Source organism: Parasteatoda tepidariorum, chromosome X1 (assembly GCF_043381705.1).
Source record: "Parasteatoda tepidariorum isolate YZ-2023 chromosome X1, CAS_Ptep_4.0, whole genome shotgun sequence".
Taxonomy (NCBI): domain Eukaryota; kingdom Metazoa; phylum Arthropoda; class Arachnida; order Araneae; family Theridiidae; genus Parasteatoda; species Parasteatoda tepidariorum.
The window spans coordinates 31149968-31163281 of NC_092214.1; the positions used below are offsets into that span (position 1 = coordinate 31149968).

A 13314-nucleotide genomic window follows, 5' to 3' on the forward strand; every position below is an offset into this window, starting at 1 on the left:
TCTAGTCCAGTTAATATTTTTTTTGTGTGTGTGTATATATATTTATATATATTGTTTTGGAAATATTACTCATAGGTTCGATTGATGCCCATTGGTTTGGATAATATTCAAGTAATGTCTGATGATGCTAAACAACAAGTTCGAAGCATTGTTACTACTAATCATAGCATTGTATCTGGGAAGCCTGATAGTACTTTGGATGAAGAGAAGGACCCAAAAGTAAAAAAGTTTAAAGTGTGGGATTTAGAATTTGAAGCACAAATGCGTATGCTTGATAATGCCGTAAGTAGCCAAATAAAAATATCATTTTAAAGATTTGACCATAAAATGCAATTACTATGTCTATTCACTCTTCACAAGTTGATTTTTTTGCTTGTTTTTTTTTTAAGTAGTTTTTAGTTAGTTTTTTGTTCTGTAGTTTTTATTGAAGCTGAATGTTTTCCTCTTAGAACATTTAATGATTTCAGTGTTGTATTTTTTAAAGTTTTCTTCTTGTTTTAAATGTTTGACATAGTTAAAAAATTTAATTTTTTCCAATTTTTTTCCCCATTGAGCTTACAAGACATCTTAGCTTGTTAATTATATTGCTGTGGGGCAGAACTATTGCTTTGTTTGTAAAAATCATTGATTTTCTGATTCAGTTAGAAGTAAGAACTGATGGGACAGATGTAAATTGGGTAGTGGTTTCTTGGAATCATGATAGAACACTTGACAAAAAGTTGTCTTATGTGCTCATTGCAATTACCACCCACGTTTTTTACTCTTTACAATTATATAGGGCTGTAGTTCAACTAATTGTGTAATTCATAGTAAGACAGATGAGGAATCTCACTATGTTACTCTTCATTGCTAGTCCATATAAAATTTAAAGGAGCTTTTTCAAAAGTTCCTTTCCACACACAATCAAATACTTTTTTTACTGGCAACTTTAATACAGTAATTTTCTAGAATCTCAAATCCAATTCTAGTCAAATCTAAGTTATGCTTGTTACAGCAAAGTTATGCACAGGTTTTCTCCTGACTTTATGAAGTCAAAACATTTTTTAAAATTTCATTGATATCTTGTTAAATTACGACTCGCAATAAAATAGTTTTAAGGATTATTTTTATGAATATTTTGTAAAATAACATTCTTGTAAATATTAATTTGATTAACTGTTACTCCTCAAGGAAGTTATGGTTTCCAAATAAAGATGTCTGAAAATAAAAGAAGTAGCAGTATAATATTATTTAGAATGAGTTTGCGGGGTTAGCTAAGAAAATCATGATATTAAAAATCAATATTATCAAGTAACTTGTGTATTTTAGTTTTGAAAAATTATTGACCATCTATTTTAAACATGTAGATTTTTTTAGTCCTTAAAACAAGATTTTATGGTTTTTTTTTTTTTTTTTTTTTTTTTTTTTTTTTTTTTTTTTTTTTTTTTTTTNTTTTTTTTTTTTTTTTTTTTTTGGAAAAAATTTGGAGGAATTCAAAATTTTAAATTTTTAGTTTAAAAAAAACTCACTACAACAAATGCTTTTTTTAAAAAATTTTATTTTATGAATAGTGTTATTTTTTAAAAAAGTGTCTTTTTTGTAGTGGCATCTAAGTTTATTTTGTTTTGTAATACAGCAATTTCTTTTCTAAGAATGTAAATTATATAATGTAATTAAAAGCCAGAATGTAATTTTCTTTTGTTTAAATTATATGAAGTTTATAGAAATAATTGTCATGAATAATTATTAGTTCAAAGGTAATTTTTAATTATCAATATCAAAATTTTTGTTTTTATTAAAAATGAAAATATGATATTGTATACTTTGTATTGTATGAATAAATCAGAATAATGTTAATCATACAAAAATACTGTCATGAAGATGGAAGTAATTATATCACAATATATTATCCATTATTTGTGATTTATTCGCTAGTTGATGTTAATTACTTGAAGTTTTTTTAAAGCGTTTTTAATGTTAAAGCGGTGTTTTTTAGACAGCAAATATCATTGAGGGTTTCCCTTACAATTGTAGTGGATATTTAACCTACTAACTTTTCTAACCTATTCAAATTGACAAGAAAAGTTTTCTTGTTTTATTTATTATTTTATTTTATTTTTTTCTTCAGGGATTTAGAACCGGCTATTTGTATAGATACCCACTTATCAGAGTTGATTTACCAAGGCAGAAAAATGATGTTGAAGTTCCTCCAGCTGCCACATCATTTGTTCAATATTTAGATGATGACAAATGGCTAAGGTATTTTTTATTATCTCTTTGCTTAATTTGTTTTATATTTTCTTAACTTTATTACTATTTTTTTTTTACTTTAACAAGAACTTTTACAACATGATTAATTACAAGTAATTACAAGTAATATATAATATTTTGTGCATTTCAAAAGGCAGTTATTTTATGTTATATTGTATTTGGTTTTAGAAAACCCTACTTCTACTTTAAGAAAAAACAATAAGAGTTAGCCAAAATAATATATTTAAATTAATATTTTTTAAAAATAAGCCAGCTTATTTCCAATGTAACTAAACATGTTAATTTTTTAAAAAAAATTTACATATTTGAAGGAATTAAATTTTAATCTTTTTTTTTTAATAGAAGTTTTTATTTTACTATTCTTTATTTTTGTCAAATCCACAAAAGTTACATATATAAAAAAAATCCCTGTGTGATGAAGAAATTTATAATTCATTTTTTATACAATGGCAAAAGCTTAAAAAAATTTGACAGTCTTGTAAATGTCATTACTAACTCATAATTTTTTATAATGCTAAATTTTGAAAATTTATTTGTCTTATAATTATAATTATAATCACAATTTGTCTTATATTGTGATTTGTCAAATTAGACGTACTTGCTGTTGCAGAATCCTTTAAGTTTTTACTGTTTAGGCACCATAATGTACTATATTGCTTATAACATATTAGCTGTTATAGCTCTAGAACTTAAACTTTTAGCAGCCTTGCATGAAAATACTTTTATTTTATATCTTCATTTAAGCAGAACAACATTTTACATAATTCTAGATAAGATTTCTTGCTGAATTTAGCTTCAGTTGAAGTTTTTGATAAGTATTCAGAATATAAGATTAAATAATATTAGACACCCAGGTATTTGTGAATGTTCATGCAGAATGCATCTATTAACAGATTTGCACATTGTACTGATATATTTTGTTGTTACTATTTTATTGTTATTAAAAGCATATTTTCTATTTTACTTTTAGTCCTTTGAAAAAACTTATGGATGGTAAAAAAACTCAAGATAAAATGAGATGGGTCAATTCTCCAAATGTTTATCAAAAAGTTGAAGTCCTGGAAACTGGAACTGCTGATCCTAAGAAAATTACAAAAGTATGTCTTTCTTCCCATGTGAAAAATATTGTGTTCAGTATTTTTCAATTTTAAAGGAAATCTTTTATAAATTTTATAGTTTATTTGTGCTTTTGAGTTAATTGTGCTTTTAAGCAATTATTACCTGTCTTTATAAATATATATATATATTGGTTCAAATTATTGGTTTGAACAGTATATAGAAATTTTATATGTACCTGATTTTGAGTATTTGTGAGTTTTCTTACAGTAAATAATGTTTGGCAAAGTAGAGGAAGACTTTAAATCAAACTAATTAGTTCACTTAGACCTGAATTTGTTCCGAAAGAATGATTTGAATCATAGAATCACTGGTTCAAGCAAAGAATCAGTACCATCTCAATCCAAAATTATTTGATTTGTACAGTTTATTGTGTAAATTAATAGATATTATTGAATTTGACTAATTCATTTACTGCTTTAAATAAACTTCTTGTTTAATTTCTGCAAATGCCATTTTTATCATATTTAGCAAAACTTTTGAAACTATAATTTACTTCAATTTTTAGAGTAGTATTTTGGAAATCTGCATTATTTTTTTAATAATTTTGTTAATTTATAAGCTTCTGAAATTCAATAATTTTTGAGTTCCTGTACTCTTAGGATGAGGAAACTTTATTTGTTTTGAATTTATGCAAAGACAAATTTTTTGTTAAAAAAAAACAGTGAATGCTTCTGTATTTATACAAAAAAATTTATTTTGAAATATAAATACGTATAATCAAAAATTTTTTTTAAGTATGAAATTATTAAAGCATCTGTAAAATAGGAAATTACTGGTTAAAAGCTTTTGCTCAAGGTTCTAGCCCCTTTTAAATTGTATTGTTTACTGTTTACCTATTTTCATCAAAAAATATAACTAAACCAGTTGTTAAGTGATGGGCTATGCTGTTCAATTGGAGCAAGGTGTGTAGTGATCTTAGCATTTTATAGTGAAAAAAGGCACCTTCTAATTTTTACTATTAATTTTTTAAATTTTTGTTAGCAGTTTTGAAAAGTTTCTTGAATAGGTCTTACCATGCAAGATGCAAAATTAAAAGATTAGAAAGGAATTCTGTTTTTTATATTTAATCTTTTTTTAATATTTAAAGTACTTTTTCTGCGTATATAATATGAGTATTGAAAATTCCAATACTGTCAACAGTTTCCTAGATCTTAACAGGCTCGTGTATTTTCTTGACAAGCATTGGAGTTACATTGCATCACAAAATAATACTTTAAAAATTTGTTTTTAAGTGTGATAAGGTTTCGAAAAGAATTTAAATGTTTTTCCTTGATGATCTTGCATACTATGTGTTACTGTTCATCCAATGAAGTTGGATCAGCCATTGTGGCTGTGTATATTAATTTAATATGACTGATAAGGATTACATTGGGTGTAAGGCAGTAAAAAAAAATTATGTTAAAATGCATTGTTTTAGAATTAAGTAACTAAATAAGTTTAAATAATTAAGTTTAATGGTTCAAAAATTTCATAATGTTTAAATTTTATTATATTTTTATAATATTAGTTTGTGTTCTATATTAGTATTTTTGATCATGGAATGTTACAAACTTTTTACTTTTTTCCATGCTCTGTACTAAATTTTAAAGTTTCTGATATTGGTTTGCAATGAAATTGCTTTGTATTTTCAGAGACCTTGCTTAAATGAAAATAAGATTTCTTATTCTTTGAAGTCTTTGTATATTTAAACTTTGATCTTTTAATTATTTTGTGAAATAATCAATACAATTTGCTTCAGAACATTTTATCAACATTCTAAATTTTCTTTTATTCCTACAGTGGGTAGAAAGACCAGATAATGGGGACATTGAACCTGTAAGAGTTTTATCACAATAATTAACCTTAACAATACTGCTTTGCAATGAATGCTACTGCTTCAAAAATAACCTATAGTAATTTTCATCTCATTAATAACAATTTTTCAAGCATGTTACTGATATCTTTCTGATGCTGGAGTTAATGGCTTGCTTTTTATTTTCCCTTGAATATTTTCATTGTGTACCTAGTACACAGTATATAGCATTTATTATAAATTTATTTCAATGAAGCTCAATGAATGTTGCTAGGTGTAAACTTAAGCCATAAGTTTACTTTCAGCCATGAAACAGTTTAGGATGTGTGTTCAACCTTCTGTTTCAAAGATACCCAATTCTTCCTCTAAGAACTAATATTTTAAAGAAACACAAAATTGCATACCATTGTTTCCTAGACTTATAAATTCATTAAAAATGTTTGCAAAGTCTGTTTGCTTAATGGTCATTGAATGCTTAGTTTGTAAAACAAGGTAAACTATTATATATTTTTTACATAGTACTCCTGGGTTCAAAAAACTTTGTTTTTGATTGTTCATAAGTTTCTGTTATGAAACAAATTTTTAAAATGTGGAAAATTTAGGGGAAGGTGTTAATTTTTTGTGTATGTACTTATTAAGTATTTAAAATATTTTTATGGTATGTTTTATTTAATTATGAGTTGTAATAGTAGTATTAATTAGTTTAAACATATCTAGTATTCTTTTATTATTTAAATTTGAACAGTTCATTTTAAATAAGACCTAAGCTTTGAGCAAATAAACTGTTTTTAATCTATAAATATTAATTTAAAAGTTTACAATTAAACTATCTTTTAATTAGTTAAAAATTTGCTTTTCAGACAAGTTTCTGCAATAGAAGATTAATATCAATAATTATTTAATGCTACTAAGAAAATCTAATTTTATTAAATCTAATTTTATTTCTTTTTTTATAATTTAGTTGTCAAATTAATGTCAAATGTCAGCTGAAAGGCAAAGGTATTACTTGAATTTTGGAAGCTCACATTTTACAACTGCTATAATTATAATAAAATTCCATAGGTAATCAAAAGATTAATGAACCAGAAAAAAAGTCCTGAATTTTTCTCTGCACAAAAATTAATGAAATATAAGTTAAATGCTTTATAAAATTAATCTACATGAATAAATACCCTGATAAGTGATGTGTTTGTATTAAACTCTTAATATCACAAAGCTTATGAGATGTTCACAACAGCATCTCAACTAGGTTTTCACACTACCCCCTTGTTGAGTTTTTTTTTTTGTTTAAGCTTTTTAATTATTCACTTAATAAAATATGCAATAAACTTAATTATTTATAGCATAATATCTCTATTCTTAAAAGCAACGAGTAAAAATAGTTTAAAGTAGCAATTAATAAGTAAAATTAGACTTGACTTACCATCATAAAAATCTTGATTTTTAATTTTTACTTAATAACTAAGTGTCGTCATGCAACTGCATATAGAAGTATTACTCAGTTTTGCCAATCTGTCAAACTTAGAGAATTTTTTTATGATACATAATAGTAATATTACAGTTGTTCACATTAGCTCTTTATCCACACCCTCTCTGCTTTATGAAATTGTTTGCAAATTATGGGTAAATGATATGGATAAATATAACTGTCCTTTATTATATAATTTTAGGTTTATTTCTTTAATAATAGTTGTTTTATGATTGATACTAATAATATATTGCATGCCTTTGCTTCGCTTCCAACTAACCTATAATTTTTTAAGCCTGAAGAGAAGTTAGTTTTTTTTGTTATCAATTTTAAATTTTGTTTTCAGTGGGTTCAAGAAGGTTCTCCATCTCATAGCACATTAGTTAAAATCGACAGTGCACATCAGTTTGTACCAAAAACTGGTGATCCTAATGAATTCAAAAAGAAACAGAAAGAGGTAAGAAAAGGAAAATATTTAGTTCTAGTTTAATGTTTGCAAAATAAAAAATTATAGTTTATTAATTTAGTACCATCAAATATTGGCATATTACTTACTACTACATTTTTTAGGTGTCATAAGTAGCTTCTAAAAAAAAATAATTGTTAAAATAATTTATTACCACAAAGTAAAGTAACAGAAGTATATTTTAGAAATTAAAGGCTATATTTTTATACAAATGCTTTTTTTTAAATCTTTTTATTTTTTAGCCCATGCTTCAATGGAAATAAAATTAATAGTCATTATAGTTAAATTGTGCACCAGGTTCTAAATGTAATTATGAACAAACTTTTACTTTTAACCTGAGATAACTGCAGGGGTAATGAAATGGCTAACAAAATGTCAGTTTTGTCATATTTAAAAAAAAAAGCTTGGACCCATAAAATATTTGAAATTATAAAGTCAATATAAAGTAACAAACTTAAAAGTTTTCAAATTCTTAACATTGAAATAATGATTTTGATTTAGAAAATACAGTTTTTGTCCAAAATATGTTCTTTTCCCCCCCCCACCAAGATGATTACGTTTTCAGCTTTCAATTATAAAATATTTAATTAACTTTCATGTTAAAGTGTCAGTATTTTATAATAAATACAATTCCTTCCCCCCAAAAAAAATATTAATCAAATAATAAAAAAATATTCTGTTTTTTGATTGCAACTGCCATTTTGTTATCTGCAGAGCCCTTGCTGTCTATTAAATTTTCTAATTTTACTTTATTTTTTTTAAATATTTTTTCAATTGAAGTTGTAATATTTTTCAATAAATAAGAAATTTTTAAATTTGTTCTGCAAATTTGCTTTTAAACAATTGGACTGAACTTCATTGTTTAATCGTTATCTTCTGTGCTTAAATCTTTTACTTTTTTTTCATTTCTTGAATTTTGTGAAACCTACACATATGCTAATGTATGGATACTATTTACTTTGATTTTGAGGTTTTTTCTTTGTTATATACATCAAAACATTTTTTTTATATTTGTTGCTGCATATCTTGATAAATCAAAGCATCATATAGTTTTTAGTGCTTTTTTATGATAATTTACTTTCAAAAATTTATTTTTTCAAACCATTCTCATAGCAGGGGTAAAAAGTTAAGCTATTTATACTGAGCAATTACATAAGTGTAACATATTTGTTAATTTTATAAATGTATGAGGTAAATAACCAATTTGAAAATATTTATTTTAAGATAAAAGAGAACAGAATGCATTCAAAAATAACTGCTGGACCTCAGTCTTCTCTATTAGAAGGTGTTACCTGGGAGGAAATAAAAAAGATGCAGGTAAGATAAGTCTTTTTTACTTTTTAAAAACTGGGTAAATTATTAAATAATTTCTTGATTTATTCGCTACAACTTATTTCCAGGTCCTACTTTCAACATTTTACATGAAATCACTTAATGGAATATTTTGCATATTATATTGAAAACTTTGTGGCACATTTACAAAATATTTAAATACTAAAATTTGTCTTAAGTTACGCCTACATGCATATCTGCTAAATTTAAGCTTTTAACAATGTTTCATGTTAGACTTGCTTTTCAGATTAGTTATAGTTGATATGTTATAATTTTAAATCTGGTATGCCTAAGTTGCAATTTTTTAAGGATACTTTGTCTCTTGTCAAACTATGGTTCTGCTTACACAGTGTAATAACTACTTTATTAATGTTGAAATTTATAGTTAGCTAAAAAAAGAAGCTTAATTATCTGCCTTCCCTAATTAAAAATAAAGAATTACCTTCAAATATGTTAAAAAAATCAGACCTTAGTAGCTTAGGTTGATATTACAGACAAAATTTAATCGAACTTTTTAGAATTTTTTCCCCTCATATTGCAGCTATTTTAAGTGGAGGGAAAAAATTTGTTTATTGAGTTACAATTTTCTGTAGTTACAATTCTCTCTCACGTACGTGATGCAGTAGTTAAATTAGTCATGATTAAATGTCTGGATTGATCAAATATATCTTTCTCGTTATGAAAGTCTTGTTTTGTCTATAAATAAATGAAATAGTTATGTATGTTGCTTTTAAAATGTTAAATGTTAAAAATTTATTGTCTCCTTTTTATTTCAGAATACCTTTTCTCTCCCTTTACTAAATATGTTTCATTGTAGAGCATTTAAGAGTAAATTTATTTTATTTCTTGAAGAAAGAATATTTTAAACTTTATTTAGTTATTAATTTCATTTAGTTAATAGTAATTTGATGTTTAGTTTACATCAAGCCATTTTTTAAACCCTTAACATTTTATATATTTTTCAATTTTGGTTATGGCAGGCCATTCCACATCTGGAATAGAACTGTTTATCTTTAATAGTTTTGTACAGAAAGCTTTAATCAATAGATAAGGCGAATTCAGCCTTTTCTATTATAAAAGTAACTTTTTGTCTGAAGATTAGGATATCACATAAAACTAATATTATTTATAGGAATATAGCTATGAGTAAATTAATCATTTTTCATTAACCTTATGTATTAAACTTACTTTAAAACTATCTCTAATGAAAATTTTTTTTTTTTCTTGAGCTATCCTTGCCATAGCATTCATAAATTAGAACATATGGGGTAAAATGCAGAATTCTAGTCTTTGAAGTTGAGGAGGTTGAAATGGTGGGGGATTTGTTTCTCCATGTGTGTCGCGGAGACTTCAATATTTTTTTCTTAACCTTGGAAGTTCTTTAGGGAAGCAGCAAATTCTTTAATTTCTCCACTATGTCTGAAGGAATCAGTGGTTCTTTGAGATGCTGCTGTCAATCAAATATAAAGGAGTGACATGCTGATTCTTTTCCCTCTTTGATTTATGTGGGGGAGGGGAATGCATTGCAGTGAGCAGAAGGTAAAGAAATTAAAACGAAGTAATACTACATAACTAATGAAGTAGAAAAACAAAGAAGAAAGGGAAATACAAATTTTTAATTACTATACAAAAACTGCTAAATTACAGCTATTTTTTTGTTCAATAATAAAGTAGGAATATTGTTAAGTTGTATTTTATCATTAAAAAAATAATTAAGAGTAAAAGTATTTAGTAAATGATAATAACTTAAAACATAATTGAGTGTGTTAGTGGAGACAAGAATACGAAAAGCATCTAGCATTGTATAAAATTTGTAATTTACCAAAATAAAGTGAATATATTTTTGTTTTTGGTATAAATTAAATGATTCCAAGGAGAGTTATAAAAACATCTGTGTGAATCCAAATTTAAGTAAATATTTTGTCAATGCATTATTTAAAAATGCTGGTTAAAAAAGAAAAGTTGGTAATATTTATTTAAAAACACTTAAGTTATGCCACTCATTATAAGGACTTGATGTTTAAAAAGAAAGAAAACCGTAATAAGTTTGTTATAAGTATAAATCTTTGTCTAACAACTCTTTTAACGCTTATCCTGTAAAATTCAGCATCTTAAAGGAGAAGTCAGAAATAAAACAGCATGTTAACTTAAAGTAAAAATGATAGAAATCATTTGCAGTTACGAAATCTTTAAGCTTGTTTTTATCTTTTATCATCTTAAATAATATTTTTTATCATCAATTTTGTAAAGAATTGTTTAAAATTTTCTTTATTGCAATATTGGTCGTTACTTAATTTCAATCCTTTTTTTAAATTTCATTGTCCAGATTTAAAGTGACACCAAAAAATGAAAAGATGATTCTGCTATTTTTATCCATGTAATTTTACATTTATCTGACCTTCCTCAATCCGTTCCAACTCCCTTCAGTGAATCTCCTTGAGTATCTGGTTTACTGTTTGAAAGAATAGTTTCAAGTTTCACTTCTTTACCTTCACTTTACCAATATGCCCATATAACTCACAGTTTCATTCATTTTGCTTGGGTTCTATTCCTTTTTCTCTTATCTGCTATCTCGAAAAATTGTGCACCATCTGGATCATCAACAAGTGCTAGAATAAGTTTGTTACATGAAAACGTAGAATCATTTTTTTTCTTCTGAGTGTTAAGAATTTATTTCAGTTTCAGTTCACTAGCACATGTTGTATATTTTTGATCTTTATAAAATGTCTCTGTCAAGCTCTAATTTAGTGCTTCAAAAAAGAAAACATGAGTTTATCAGTGAAAATGAAAGTTTCTTCCTCTAAAGCTCTTAGAGAAATATATAACATAGAGACTTAGAAGAAATCCAAAGAAAAAAAAATACTGACCATATTTAAATTGCTGTAATTTTACTTTAATTTCATAGGAAGAACAGTTGAATGCTTCTGGGGATCAAGTTGTCCTTGTTGGTGCTGCTTCCAAGGGTATTATACAAAGAGAATTTCAGCATAATGCAATGGTTTACAAAACAGCTTATGCAAAGAATCCTTTTGACAATATATCTGATCAGGATTTAGAAGAGTATAAAAAAATTGTTGATAAGAAGATGAGAGGTGAACCAGGTGAGTTAAGTTTTTTTAAATCTGGAAATTTTTTTCTTTTGATAAAAATGTTTAATATTGAAATTCTGTGAATAACTCATAACTTTAAGAGTTACTTTGCTTTATGATTCTTCCCTTTAATTAATATGTGTATAATAGTGGTTCCTAACTTGCATAAATCTTTAAAGGATTTTTCAACATTAAAGTCTTACAAGACTTTAATGTTGAAAATCTAAGACCTATTGTTTTAAAAATTTGAAGTAGCAACAAATAAAATTTTTTTGTAAAGGATACTTTTAGTGTTACACTTAATTACATAATCTTTAAATATATATTTTAACATATAGTTAAATGCTTGTTCAATTTTCAAGATAAATTGTAAATATTTCAAAAGTAAAAATCTAATTTTTTCGTGTAGGTATTTAATTCCCCCCCCACACACAAAATAGTGACTTATTGAACATTATTGACAGTGTGAAAATGTATTTTTGTTATATTTTAATGAAAGCAATGAAAAAAGCTTTAGGAAGTTTAAGCAAAAAAATCTAAGACCAGTGTGTTACAGTGGCATTCATGTTTTTGTATGTTGTAGTAACTAGTTTAAAAATGCACATCCCTATTTAACAGGGTTCCCACAGTCCTTAAAAGCCCTTAAAAACTGCTTAATTTTTGTTTTGGAAAATAAGGGCCCTTAAAAGTACTTAATTTTGGTGCAAGGAAGTCCTTAATTTTGCAGCATCACTATACTTGAAAGGAACAATTTTTTCAGTCTTGCAAAAATATTTAAAAAAAGGTAAATCTTACTACACCTTGAATGAGACCATGCATCGAAGGTAGAGCATTTTAGAAAGACAAAAAGGAATGTGTGTGAGGAGGCTACAGGCAAGGAGAAGAAATCCTTTCATTGATATATTAGTTCTTTCATTAATATATTCTATATTCTTTCTTTTGCCTAAAATGCAATGCGGGGTCAGAAGTGCTTTCCTGAAGCGGTGATGTACACAGAAACACCATAAAGAAAATAGACCGTAAGTGAAAAATCGTTTTAATAATACATTGAAAAAATTATAAGGTACATGGGTCAAAGTAAATGTTCGAAGTTTCTGCCACTGTCTACAATGTACACCTCACATCTCAGCGCATGGACATTCGAACATTCTGCAACACTCCAGGTATATCTCTAATTTCTCCGGCAGCTACTGAGATTCTAGCAACCAGCTCCTCAGCATTGTCAACAGGGGTGTCATAAAAAAGTGTTTTCATATGACCCCAGAAATCCAGACATGATAGGTCGGGTGACCGAAGAGGCCATATAATTTTTTCAATGTATTATTAAAACGGTTTTTCACTTACGGTCTCTTTTCTTTAAGGTGCTTCTGTGTACATCCCCGCTTGAGGAAGGCATTTCTGACCCCGCATTGCTATATGATTTCTAGTCGTCAGGATGCACCCTACCCCTCTTAGGTGCTCTGAAACGTTTAACTGAGACACACTGTATATATATATGTATTATATATATATATATATAAATATATATTTATATATATATATATACATATACAGTCAAATATATATATATAGTGAACCTTCTATATTAGGGGTGCACAACCTTTTTGAGTGAAGGGCCACTAGCACAGCAGGTTGGATAACGAAGTGCCGCACATGTTTTTAGACATGTTAATGACAAGGGAAGAAATGAAAATTGATTTTTCACATAATGAATAAAATTATTGTTAAATTTTTTTAATAAGATGATTGTTTTTTTTCCACTAATAACTTGGTTTTCATTATTTTTTTGACACGCCAG

The 13314-nt window shown here is 26.4% G+C and overlaps 1 protein-coding gene across 15 annotated transcripts in view; it reads left to right on the forward strand.

Annotated features, from left to right (window-relative positions):
- The window catches only part of LOC107445917 (protein hu-li tai shao), a 72097-nt gene that overhangs the window by 41616 nt on the left and 17167 nt on the right, over positions 1-13314 (forward strand). For 8 of the 15 annotated variants that reach the window (XM_071187618.1, XM_071187622.1, XM_071187625.1 and 5 more), the window contains 6 exons: positions 76-282; positions 2108-2238; positions 3221-3347; positions 6976-7086; positions 8320-8412; positions 11333-11528. In XM_071187618.1, the coding sequence (XP_071043719.1) occupies positions 76-282; positions 2108-2238; positions 3221-3347; positions 6976-7086; positions 8320-8412; positions 11333-11528 (865 nt within the window). Of the gene's footprint in view, positions 1-75; positions 283-2107; positions 2239-3220; positions 3348-5148; positions 5185-6975; positions 7087-8319; positions 8413-11332; positions 11529-13314 lie in introns of all 15 variants that reach the window. The other 7 variants (XM_016060409.3, XM_071187623.1, XM_071187620.1 and 4 more) reach the window with 1 other exon arrangement.